The 13,243-nt window shown below is 38.8% G+C and overlaps 1 protein-coding gene across 5 annotated transcripts in view; it reads left to right on the top strand.

Moving 5' to 3' along the window:
- The window catches only part of scube3 (signal peptide, CUB domain, EGF-like 3), a 117,573-nt gene that overhangs the window by 32,279 nt on the left and 72,051 nt on the right, over positions 1–13,243 (top strand). For all 5 annotated transcript variants that reach the window (XM_084427779.1, XM_084427782.1, XM_084427780.1 and 2 more), the window contains exon 3: positions 4,270–4,395. In XM_084427779.1, coding sequence (XP_084283905.1) covers positions 4,270–4,395 — 126 coding nt within the window. The remainder of the gene's footprint in view (positions 1–4,269; positions 4,396–13,243) is intronic.

Below are 13,243 nucleotides of genomic sequence, written 5' to 3'. Positions count from 1 at the left end.
TGGAGAGGTGTATGCTGCTTTTAGACCCACTTAGCCAATGCGATCCTTTCTGGATACAAACATCCCTAAGCCCAGGCAAAACACTGGAAAGCGAAGGGGTTCGGTAATGTTTTTGCTGTGTTAAAACGCCACTCCTGACTAAACTGGGATAAGCGCGTGAAACCATTGATATGGTGTGGAAACACAAATGTGTGCCGGGGAGATATGAACATCGTTGTTCAAATATACTTCTCCACGCGCTGAATTTCTGCACACACAAAAAAGACAAGAACCAGAACTGGATCCTAATCCTCTGAAAGCTATTGCAAAACTCTTGATAGCTATTTGCTACAAATAACGTGGGTTATGAGTAAATAACAGTCCTTAGCTTTGAGAAAGCTGCACTCGCCTATTGAAAAGAACGGCATGGCTGGTCACACTTCTTCCCAACTAGCTTAACCAGCAAGATTTGAATGTCTTTACATCTCTTTATATTTAAATTTAGGCACAATTTATACACAATTTATGCACAATTATAGCTACAAAACTAATATCATGCTTTTTAAGCATAAAGCTTTAGATCAATAGGTTTTTAAGATCATAAGAAAGTTTAAGTGCTATATATATATATATATATATATATATATATATATATATATATATATATATTGGCCACCATATCGGTATCGGCCGATAAATGTTCATTTTTAATGTTATCGTTATCGACCCGAAAAGAAAATTTGGCCGATATATTAAAGCCGATAAATAATGGATTATTTCCTTCAGTTGAGACACTTCAGATGTGCACTGTTCACCATGATGATTTTAAATTGCTTAAAATATGATTGGAATCACTTCAAAAAAGAAAAATACGTTTAAGTGCAACATGTGCAATGCAAGTCTGTCATTTAGGCTACATAAAATTATAATGAGAACATCATAATTGTGTGCTTGGGACATGGATTTTAATGGTGAGACTTTTGTTTTTGTAATCAGGCTCTAAAAAAAAATGGTCATCTGGTCCTTAGCAAGTATTAAAATTAGGTAAATACATTCACAAAAAATGCATAAATATATTATACAAGATCATAAAGTTGTTTTTTTTCCTGTTTTCTGTCACTGCTGGAATTGTCATTTTAACTATAAACCAGCTTTAACCTTTAAAATGTTGGTTATTCGGCAGGCCTATCCATGCAGACATTTCTAGATGTTTTTCAGGTTAATTTTGCATTGTTTAATCTACACTGTATACTCCATCATCTGAGTCTTAATAGGCTATTTATTATTTTTCTTGGATACAGAAAGAACATTTATTCCACATCTGCAATCATCTCAGCATGACACTTATGACCCGTAAACAATACGATTGTAATGAATAGTGCAAAATGCTTTTTTTTCTTCCACTTCTCCGAACTGCTCGTCCCATAGATTGCTTGGCCTCACACAGAGACGCATTACTGGAGGTAAAATAGCTTGTAGTTCGATAGAGTGAAGGTGTTGCTTTTGTGCAAAACCGAAATAAAATTGAAAATTGAAAAGACTTTGTACTGTGTTGGAGGTGGAATAAACCGCATTCAGGAATAAAGAAAAATAAAGCATTGTACTCCAGGCTGTGAGTGCCTCTCCATACTCACTGAGCCCAGACGACTACAAAGCAGAGCAGAGGAGTCTGGGTAATTAGTGCTCAATTGGGCGTCAAATGAGTGGGGATGTCCCCCCCCCCCCCCCCCCCCCCCCCCCCCCCCCATGAAAAGGGGACGGTCATATGTTAATGAGCTTATTGTTGTGACATCATAACTGTGACAATTTATTAAGTTTTTTTTAAAGCTGGTTTCTGTAAATGTTCTGTGTAAACTAGGGAGGAATCTGCAACCATATATATATACCGGTATATATATATATACTGCCACTTTATTAGGTACACATGTTCAACTGCTGGTTAATGCAAATATCTAATCAGCCAATTACATGGCAACAACTTAATGCATTTAGGCATGTAGACATGATCAAGACGATCTGCTGAAGTTCAAACTGAGCATCAGTATGAGGAAGAAAGGTGATTTAAGTGACTTTGAACGTGTCATGGTTGTTGGTGCCAGACGGGCTGGTCTGAGTATTTCAGAAACTGTTGATCTAATGGGATTTTCACGCACAATCATCTCTAGGGTTTACAGAGAATGGTCTGAAAAGAGAAAATATCCAGAGAACGTCAGTTCTGTGGGTGAAAATGCCTGGTTGATATCAGAGGTCAGAGGAGAATGACCAGACTGGTTCAGCTGATAGAAAGGCAACATTAACTCAAATAAGCACTCGATACAACCCGAGGTCTGTAGAAGAGCATCTCTGAACACTCAACACACCAAACCTTGAAGGAGAAGAGCATCTCTGGACACTCAACACACCAAACCTTGAAGGAGAAGAGCATCTCTGAACACTCAACACATCAAACCTTGAAGCAGAAGAGCATCTCTGGACACACAACACATCAAACCTTGAAGGAGAAGAGCATCTCTGAACACACAACACACCAAACCTTGAAGGAGAAGAGCATCTCTGAACACACAACACATCAAACCTTGAAGGAGAAGAGCATCTCTGAACACACAACACACCAAACCCTGAAGGAGAAGAGCATCTCTGAACACACAACACATCAAACCTTGAAGCAGAAGAGCATCTCTGAACACTCAACACACCAAACCTTGAAGCAGAAGAGCATCTCTGAACACACAACACATCAAACCTTGAAGGAGAAGAGCATCTCTGAACACACAACACATCAAACCTTGAAGGAGAAGAGCATCTCTGAACACACAACACACCAAACCCTGAAGGAGAAGAGCATCTCTGAACACACAACACATCAAACCTTGAAGGAGAAGAGCATCTCTGAACACACAACACACCAAACCCTGAAGGAGAAGAGCATCTCTGAACACACAACACATCAAACCTTGAAGCAGAAGAGCATCTCTGAACACACAACACATCAAACCTTGAAGCAGAAGAGCATCTCTGAACACACAACACACCAAACCCTGAAGGAGAAGAGCATCTCTGAACACACAACACACCAAACCCTGAAGGAGAAGAGCATCTCTGAACACACAACACATCAAACCTTGAAGCAGAAGAGCATCTCTGAACACACAACACATCAAACCTTGAAGCAGAAGAGCATCTCTGAACACACAACACACCAAACCCTGAAGGAGAAGAGCATCTCTGAACACACAACACATCAAACCTTGAAGCAGAAGAGCATCTCTGAACACACAACACACCAAACCCTGAAGGAGAAGAGCATCTCTGAACACTCAACACATCAAACCTTGAAGGAGAAGAGCATCTCTGAACACACAACACATCAAACCTTGAAGGAGAAGAGCATCTCTGAACACACAACACATCAAACCTTGAAGCAGAAGAGCATCTCTGAACACACAACACATCAAACCTTGAAGGAGAAGAGCATCTCTGAACACTCAACACATCAAACCTTGAAGCAGAAGAGCATCACTGAACACTCAACACACCAAACCCTGAAGCAGAAGAGCTGAAGCAGAAGAAGACACACACCGGTGAAACTCCTGTCAGATGAGAACAGAAACTGAGGCTACAATTCACACTGATTTACCAAAACTGGACAATAGAAGATTGGAAAAACTTTGCCTGGTCTGATGAGTCTCTATTTCTGCTGCAACAGTCAGATAATAGAGTCAGAATTTGGCGTAAACAACATGAAAGCAACGATCCGTCCTGCCTTGTATCAGCGGTTCAGGCTGCTGGTGGTTTAATGGTGTGAGGATATTTTCTTGGGTCTCTTAGTACCAACTGAGCTTTGTTTAAACAGCAAAGTCTACCTGAGTATTGTTGCTGATCATGTCCATCCCTTTATGACCACAGTGTATCATCTTCTACTTCCAGTAGGATAACACACACGTCATAAAGCTCAAATCATCTCAGACTGGTTTCTTGAACATGATAGTGAGTTCACTGAACTCAAACGGCCTCCAGTCTCCAGATCTCAATCCAATAGAGCAGATTTGGGATGTGGAGGAACGGGAGATTCGCATTATGGATTTTACATCTTTTGATCTTTCTATGCATCAAAGAGTTTATATAGAATTGATATAGCACATATAAAACCAAAATACTTTAAAAAGCCTTTAAAAAAATCCTGAAAAAAAAAGTCACTCATATATATTATACTGTATATAATATAATATAATATTCATATATATATATATATATATATATGACCCCTTTATCTTTTAATTTGTCCTACAGATATCGATGAGTGTGCCAGTGAATATAATGGAGGATGCGTTCACGACTGTATCAACATCCCTGGAAACTACAGATGCACGTGTTACGACGGCTTCCGTTTGGCCCACGATGGACACAACTGTCTGGGTAAGATATCGCTTCTTTTCCTAAGCCAAAATCTCTGGAAAATATCCATAGATGTTCAGACAACACCTTTTGCTAGTGGATTGGATTTTAAGTTGGAAAGAAGAGTTTACTGAAATGCAATTCAAAGACATTTATTAGACCAACACGTTTTGTGATAATTGCATCGATTTTGACTGACAATTTATTCTCAAAACACAAGAAGTCAAAAGTAGTCTAATAAAATGTAAAATGGCCTAATAAAGTTTCATCTGTTCACTGTATAAAAAAAATGTAATCATTAAGTTATGACACCGTGTGTTTTACATTGCTTTCAAATTAAGTTAAGCAATTTTCAACTTTTTTTATGTTATACCAGATTCAACTCATTTTTCAAGTCGGTTTAATGTAATTTAAGATGAAATGACTTAAGGCGAGACACGGCAGGCAAAAACATTGTGTTTTTTTTACTGGTCAATTTTGAGATTTGGGGATATTTGTCTTCAATAACATGTCTTCTTTCAGACTTGTGGTGAAAAAAAGTCAGAAATACACATTTAGGTCTTTATTTTATTACACTTTGTCTGTAGATTTCTCATAAATTCAACAAAAGTTGGCGTTCTTAATCAACACAATGCTCCGCGATCTCTGTCTTCTTCCTGTCATCACACGCACCATTAGGAAGCTCTCTCTCTTCTGTACAATCCTGTCGGATCCAAATATGGTCATTTCCTTTTTATCAGCAACCAATCGAGAAAGTAAAAGGACTGAATGCGCAATCTCATTGGCTGATGATAAATCTTTAAAGCCCGTTTTCTCAAAATGACTCATGCTCCAAGTCCGAAATCTCCACTTCAGTAGCACATATATACACCAAACTTTCCAGTCTTGTACCTAGTTATATTATGAAGACATTTACAGAGGGATTTGTAAATATATTATTCCTAGCCTGATTTATATAACATTTTATTCCAAAAAAACATGGTGAAAATCATTTTTTTAAGGCTATTGACAGTATTTTCTGATTTACAGGATAACAAAAGTAGATATCCATAAATCCCTCTGTAATTTTTTTTTCCCATCCAAAATCATTTTTAACCTGGCTTTATCCAATACTCAGATTTCGTTTTTTTATATGCAAATTAGCGCATATTTAATTAGATATTGCCTAATTTGCATATTTAAACATTAAATTACAGAAAACTTGTAATACATTTTTTTCTCATCTTAATGTAGGTAATCAACTGGGAAAGTTTCATGGTGATATCTGCTAGATAAATATTTTACCCTATTCACCTGTAGTGTCTCGCCTTAAACATCTAAATTGATTGTACTTAAAAATTGAAGGCAGCAACTTTTTTAATGCAGTGTTTTTTGTTCAATAAGTTGGGAATAAATTGGCTTGATTGTTTTGTAGAATATTGTTTGAGCAAATTTTTCTAAACATTCTCATTTAACAGTGTCACCGCAAGTTTAGATTTCATGTTTTTAGATCACTTTTATAGACATAAATATGAATATTTAATTAATATTTGGGACAAATATTAAATCTACTGTAATAAAATATAATTTGGGATAAATATTCAGAGTGGGTCGTTCCTCACCACCGCAAATCTCCGTCCTCTCAGGACTTCATCCCACACAACACAAACACACAGAAGCTTGTGGGTCTCGCCATCATACGTATAATGGCTGATGTCTAATCAAACTCTTCACCGACCGCCAGAACGCAGTCACTCTATCCTCCGTGTCAAAATGAAGTGGGTTATGCGGTTAACCAATAGGAGAGGACAGTAAATCTGTCAGATTTGTGCGCCGACTTCCACGCGGTTCTGTGGTATTAATTGTATTTTCAGACCGTTTTTGACATTCGGTGGCTCGTATGCCCAGTCGTTTCCAGGTCAGTTAAATCAGTCTAAGGGAAATGTGTGTGTTTGTCTGGGAGATTTACATGGGGTTACAGTCTTATACTGACCCCGACTCTTTAACTCAAAACAGATGTCCGGTGCGTCGAACAATCGGCCCAATGAAGATGTGCTTTTTTCCAATGGGTGGTTTTGAGTGAGTGTTTGTGTGGGTTATGTGGGTTTACTCGCACTGCGTGGTGCTGAACTGCACATCTGAACCCTGGGATTTCAGCCCTTCGCAGACTTTTAAAGGTCCCGTCTGCAGTTTTTAGGAGCACATTTTGAAGTATTGAGGTTTTCTCTGGCAGCTTTAGCTCTGCTGGAGTAACCGGATCGTCCCGTCACCTGCGGTTCTTCTGAAGAGCTCGAAACAGCCTGATTTTTATCAGAACGAGAGTTAGCTGCATTTGAGAACCGAATCCCATTTGATTCACACCTTTTTGAATCAAATTTAAATTCAGCTGATCATCATTTTGCATTGGGTTTTAAGTTGGAATGACAGGAAGAAGAGTTTACTGACCAACACGTTTTGTGATAATTGCATCGATTTTGACTGACAATTTATTCTCAAAACACAGTAAAAAATATATAATCATTAAGTTATGACAACATGAGTTTTTATAAGTTATACAAGATTCAACAAATTTTTTGAGTCGGTTTAATGTAATGACTTAAACATCCGTAGCAACAGTAACTAAGGAGGGCGGTTAACAGTGCCACCACAATTTTAGATTTCATATTTTTAGATCACTTTTATAGAAATAAATATTAATATTAAATGAATATTTGGTACCCATATTAAATCTTCTGTAATAAAGTATAATTTGGGATAAATATTCAGAGTACTCAGGATCAATAAAGACCTTTAGTAACCTTTTTTTTTTTATCTGATGTATATCGTAGTTTCTGAAAACACAACAAACACTATATGTTGTGTATGATAACGGTGATTAATATTTGAAATATTCGGAGAGAATATTAAAATAAAATATATTAAAATGAATCGATTTGACTGCACTAATTAAAATGAGAGCATTCATATCGGTCAATAAAATCTAAATATATATATATGTATATTCTCAAATTGTTCTGTAACCGCTCTTGCCACACACACACACACACCAATGATTTGTTCCAATCTATTTAGCGTCAGCCGCATGTTTTACTGTGGATCATTTGTAAAACTGTATGGATGAGCTCTGCTCATGTATGCGGGTCTGAAATTATCTATATCTGCTGTCCCGCGGCCCACCAGCAGCCGCTTTTGATATCCGAGCCGGTCTGTTATCTTTCATACACCCTTCACTAACTCTTTTGTAACTCTGCGTTCTGTTCTTCACAAATGAATGATTTACACCAATGAACTGTGGGTAAAATAAACAACCCACTTCTAAAGTATCTGTATTCTGTTGACTACGAGTCTGTCCCATCCCCAAGGTTTCTTTAGCATACCAAATAACTTTTGCTCTAAGGTTAGTGTGTTCTCGTTTTGACTCTGATATCAGACGGAGAATAACAACTCGTTTTGTTTCTGTGGTATTTTTAGTGGGAAGGAAAGTCAAAACTCTTGTAATCTATGCAGGAAAGACTCTTTTGTGTGGATTTGCTCTTAATGTTATCTTTGCCTACCTTCATAGTTAAGGCAAAATAAAGTTGGCTTTGCTCATTAATCAAATTTCTTATTACTATTCAATGAACCACGATGTAGAACCAAAGTGCTGTACAAAAGAAGATACAAACCGACATAAAAACTCGAACGAGTTTTTAGCGCGCGCTGAAATAAACACTAGTTGTAGGCGATGTTTTTAAGGACAGAGGAAGGAGTGGCTACAGAAAAGGCCCGGCCACCTTTGCATTTTTAAGAAGATCGAGGAACCGTAAGATGTAGCCGATTATTTAAGCAAAGAGACCTATTAGATGATTCATAGAGACTGATTAAATCAGAAACATACTCTGGTGCTAAGCCATGCAAAGCTTTGAAAACACATTGCAGCACTTTCCCAGCAAGCAATAGCCGTCATTTCACCCTCTAGGTTAACTATAGACCCGATATAGTCCGGCTATGAGTAACCCACTGCTAGCCAAAATAACCTTGAATTTGGTTACATGTCGTTTTTGCCAAAATAACTTGTGAGATGTATGCTATTCCATCATGTAAGCAAAGTCTACAGTGATTACATGGTGTTTGGTTTCATTTCTTTGACATGTTAATGTTCTAGATGACTAGTCTATTCTTGGGCTATGGTTAGACGTCTATACAATTTTCACTGACAGACCAAATTTTGCCTTGTTTTAGAAATAAAATGACTTGCCTAGACGTCAGGGCTGTGTTTGGACGGCTATTAGACATCTTTTAAACGCAAAATTGCTTACTGGGTTGTAATGAATTCTGTATTGTATAGACCCCTTTTCAGTTGGTAAACATGGTGACGTTTTTTTGTGGGCGGAGCTTAGGTGGTGGCAGAACGATCCACTTCACTAACGTTAGTTTGCAAGTTTTGTTAGCTTGTTTTTTAATAATGACTGGAGAAAATCCGATTTTATCTTAATGTGCAAGGTCACTCACTGTCCAGGACCAGATTGGCTGACCCGTACACGCTCAGTCAATGGATGGACGATCTGACAGGATTAACGTTAACGCTACCTCCGGTTGAGTGGCCTGACTTCGACACCTACCTGATAGAGAAACTGAGCGTAAAGAGAAACTCAGGGCATTTAAATCTTTAGATGCCTATAACTGTACTAAATGGTCACGTACAAGACTTGTGTGGTAGCCTACGATCCGCAGTTCTGCCTAGCCAGCGCCAAGGCCAGACAGAAGAGGTGAAGAGTGACATTACAGTGCAATTTTAATGATCAGAATATTTTCTAGAAATAAAAATTCCAGATACAGCATATACATTTTTTAACTATGTATTTGATTACCCTTTCTTACCAGGTTCTTCAAAAAGTCTAGTCACAATCAATCAAAACAATGTATACAATCATAGATGATTCACAAATAATCACAATCATTTAGAAAACATTATGCGATAAAATAAAAAATTGGATCCTGTACTCCGTCGATTCTTGCACCCAACAACACAACAAGATGACATTTAATAACAATAATAATAATTTAAGCTCATTATGTAGCCGAATCTGTGCTGGTTTATGTTGGCCGCCTCCAGTTTTCCCTTTGTTTTGCCTCCAGCTAACGCTGTGACGTAACTGTGACGTCGGCTCGAAATTGGTCTATAGGTAACCAGTTTCATTTGATTAGACCAGGAGTAATGTGCTCTCGCTTCTTAATACCAGTTAGAGGCCTATAGCAGCTGAATTTTAAACAAGATGTAGGCGAGAGAGAACGAGAGGCCTGACTCACACACAGATACAATGCATTACAATCATCCAAGCGGGATGAAAAATCCTGCTTGATGCCCAATGATGATTTTCCTCTGTTTATTTCATGCAATCAATGTGCAGGTTGTGCTGTATGAAGCATTTAACGGATTGATTTGCAGATCGATTTGCTCACAGATGCATCTTTGAGAAACTGCAAGAAGCGGTAGTCTGATTGCAGCGCTTGTGTTGTATTGATGTCCCTCATCCTCCAGTTTTTTCTTCTTCTCTACAATTTTCATCAATTAATTCAGCTCGAACAGCCCTCCTTTTCAAGCTTTTTGTGGATCATTTCAGCCATAGTTGTGCCATCTCTATTTTGTGGTACTTTTTAAAAAGACATTCTATGGTTAAAGTTGGAAAATCTCTCAATATATATATTTTTTAAATTCACCATTCAAAATGTAACCATCATTGATGACAACAGCATAATATTTGCATATTGAATATTGCATCTATTTTATCTAGCCTATTTTCTGTTTCAGTTGACATAGCCAAAAATATCAATATCAATTTAATTTATATTTATTTTACATAACTAATATAAAATAAATTGATATTGCCATAAAAAGCCATTAATTATAATGGACGATATTCCCATCGGCTGTCAGTTGAAACAAAAAATAGGCTAGATAAAATAGATGAAAATATGAAATATTCAATTTGCTAAATATATTGTTTAGCCAATGTTCTTGCCGAAGCTCAAACGTGCTGCGTAACATGAGAATGAACCTCATTGGTTCTTGCAGAAGCTCAAACGTGATGCGTAACACGAGAATGAACCTCATTGGTTCTTGCTGAAGCTCAAACGTGCTGCATAACACAAGAATGAACCTCATTGGTTCATGCTGAAGCTCAAACGTGATGCGTAACACAAGAATGAACCTCATTGGTTCATGCTGAAGCTCAAACGTGCTGCGTAACATGAGAATGAACCTCATTGGTTCTTGCAGAAGCCCAAACGTGCTGCGTAACACGAGAATGAACCTCATTGGTTCTTGCAGAAGCTCAAATGTGCTGCGTAACATGAGAATGAACCTCATTGGTTCTTGCAGAAGCTCAAACGTGATGCGTAACATGAGAATGAACCTCATTGGTTCTTGCTGAAGCTCAAACGTGCTGCGTAACACGAGAATGAACCTCATTGGTTCTTGCTGAAGCTCAAACGTGCTGCGTAACATGAGAATGAACCTCATTGGTTCTTGCAGAAGTTCAAACGTGCTGCGTAACACGAGAATGAACCTCATTGGTTCTTGCTGAAGCTCAAACGTGCTGCGTAACACGAGAATGAACCTCATTGGTTCTTGCTGAAGCTCAAACGTGCTGCGTAACACGAGAATGAACCTCATTGGTTCTTGCAGAAGCCCAAACGTGTTGCGTAACACGAGAATGAACCTCATTGGTTCTTGCAGAAGCCCAAACGTGCTGCGTAACACGAGAATGAACCTCATTGGTTCTTGCAGAAGCCCAAACGTGCTGCGTAACACGAGAATGAACCTCATTGGTTCTTGCAGAAGCCCAAACGTGATGCGTAACACGAGAATGAACCTCATTGGTTCTTGCTGAAGCTCAAACGTGCTGCGTAACACGAGAATGAACCTCATTGGTTCTTGCTGAAGCTCAAACGTGCTGCGTAACATGAGAATGAACCTCATTGGTTCTTGCAGAAGCCCAAACGTGCTGCGTAACACGAGAATGAACCTCATTGGTTCTTGCAGAAGCCCAAACGTGCTGCGTAACACGAGAATGAACCTCATTGGTTCTTGCAGAAGCCCAAACGTGCTGCGTAACACGAGAATGAACCTCATTGGTTCTTGCAGAAGCCCAAACGTGATGCGTAACACGAGAATGAACCTCATTGGTTCTTGCTGAAGCTCAAACGTGCTGCGTAACACGAGAATGAACCTCATTGGTTCTTGCTGAAGCTCAAACGTGCTGCGTAACATGAGAATGAACCTCATTGGTTCTTGCAGAAGCCCAAACGTGCTGCGTAACACGAGAATGAACCTCATTGGTTCACCCCCTATACCCTTATTCACTATTCCCTATTAGTTCACTTGAAGGAGTGAATGAGAATGAGTGAGTGAATTCAACCACTGAGTGCCAGAAGGGCTGCCACTTTTGCATAGTTTGTGCTTGCTGTTTAATAATTATTTAAAACTGGCAGCTCCAGTAGTAATGAAAAGATTTATCTTGAACTCTGTCATGGAAACTATGTATAAACCTTAATTTAACTATTTAATAATTAAAATGGAATTTAAACTTGTATGATATTATGCTGTACCCACATTGGACCAGCGGTTTGGAAAATGAATAGATAGCCATCTTCTGGTCAGACGATTCTCAAAGTGCATTATGGGCAGTGGTTAAATTGGGCCGGGGCTTTCCGGGGTTCAGCCCCGGCACAAAAGCCTGCTCGTTTGTGCCCTGATGTGCCTGTTTGCAGTCAGTTGCCTACTGGAAATTATGTCACATAAAATTTGATGAAAGTGATGCCTTTGAAAACATATTTCTGATTATAAATGAAAGGTTTTTACCCCCGGACCCCCCTAGGGAGAGCCCCCCCACATAATAAATCCCAATTTAACCCATGATTATGGGTATTCTCTAGCCGTTGAGTGTGCATCAGTTGTACACTCATTATTGCAGTGCATTGTGGGATTGAATGAGTGCACTCAATAACGTCCACCATGGTTGCATACATAGACATTTGTTAAGCAAATTATCCAAATGATCTTAAATTAAAAGCCATAAAAATACGAAGTACTGTTTGAACATTAGGAAGAAATTTAACCTCATAATCTCCTCCTGATTTTGAGTGATAGATTGTCATTCAGCGAGGCACAGAGGAAGGAATGGTGTGAGGAAAAGGTAAAGAGGGACTGACTGGGGAAAGGACCGGAACGAGGTATGAGAGAAAGAAAAAGAGAGGGAATTTTTCAACACTGATGAATCCTCTCAGGAGAATTTTTAAGAAATGTTTTAAGTGCAAATAGCATGAGCACTGCTCCGGGTTTCACCAGAATCCGGTTCCTTTTCCAAATATTTGCTTTGGACGCCGGCCGCGGCCTGCACATAACACATGTCCCTAATGCAGGAGAGCTTCGCAAAACTCAACGCGGCAGGAAATCTTTGGTTTGTTTATGCTGCGGGAGCAAGGTGTTTGGGGTTTGAAGCGTCAGGGTCTCGTGGTGAAGTTCTGCACTTGCAAATATACTAATGCAAGTTCTGTGGAAACGTTTAGCAGTCCTTATGGGTGTCGCCATACGTTAAATGGTTTCCAAATGCTTGGCGGGCCGACAGATAAGTTAGCAGTAAACGTAGACGCTCAGCGTCTCACACCTGATTGCCGTCAGTAGTAACACTTGAATGCAAATCTGTAAATATTCCCTGCTAGAAAATCAAGTTTAAAGGCTTCCTGAAATCAAAACGTACGTTTTTTTAGCTGGTGTGTTCCAAAACAATGACAAAATTCGCATTTAGGAGATATAAGCATTCAAAACTTCCAGTCTCAAACTTCAAGCAAGTCTCTCACTTCCGCTAAAATGGATCACAGGTTTTTATGACATCACCGCGGACTTCAG

The sequence above is a fragment of the Rutilus rutilus genome (genome assembly GCF_951802725.1).
Source record: "Rutilus rutilus genome assembly, chromosome: 13".
Taxonomy (NCBI): Eukaryota; Metazoa; Chordata; class Actinopteri; order Cypriniformes; family Leuciscidae; genus Rutilus; species Rutilus rutilus.
The sequence above is the reverse complement of the archived record's forward strand: the minus strand, read 5'-3'. Positions and strand labels throughout refer to the sequence as shown.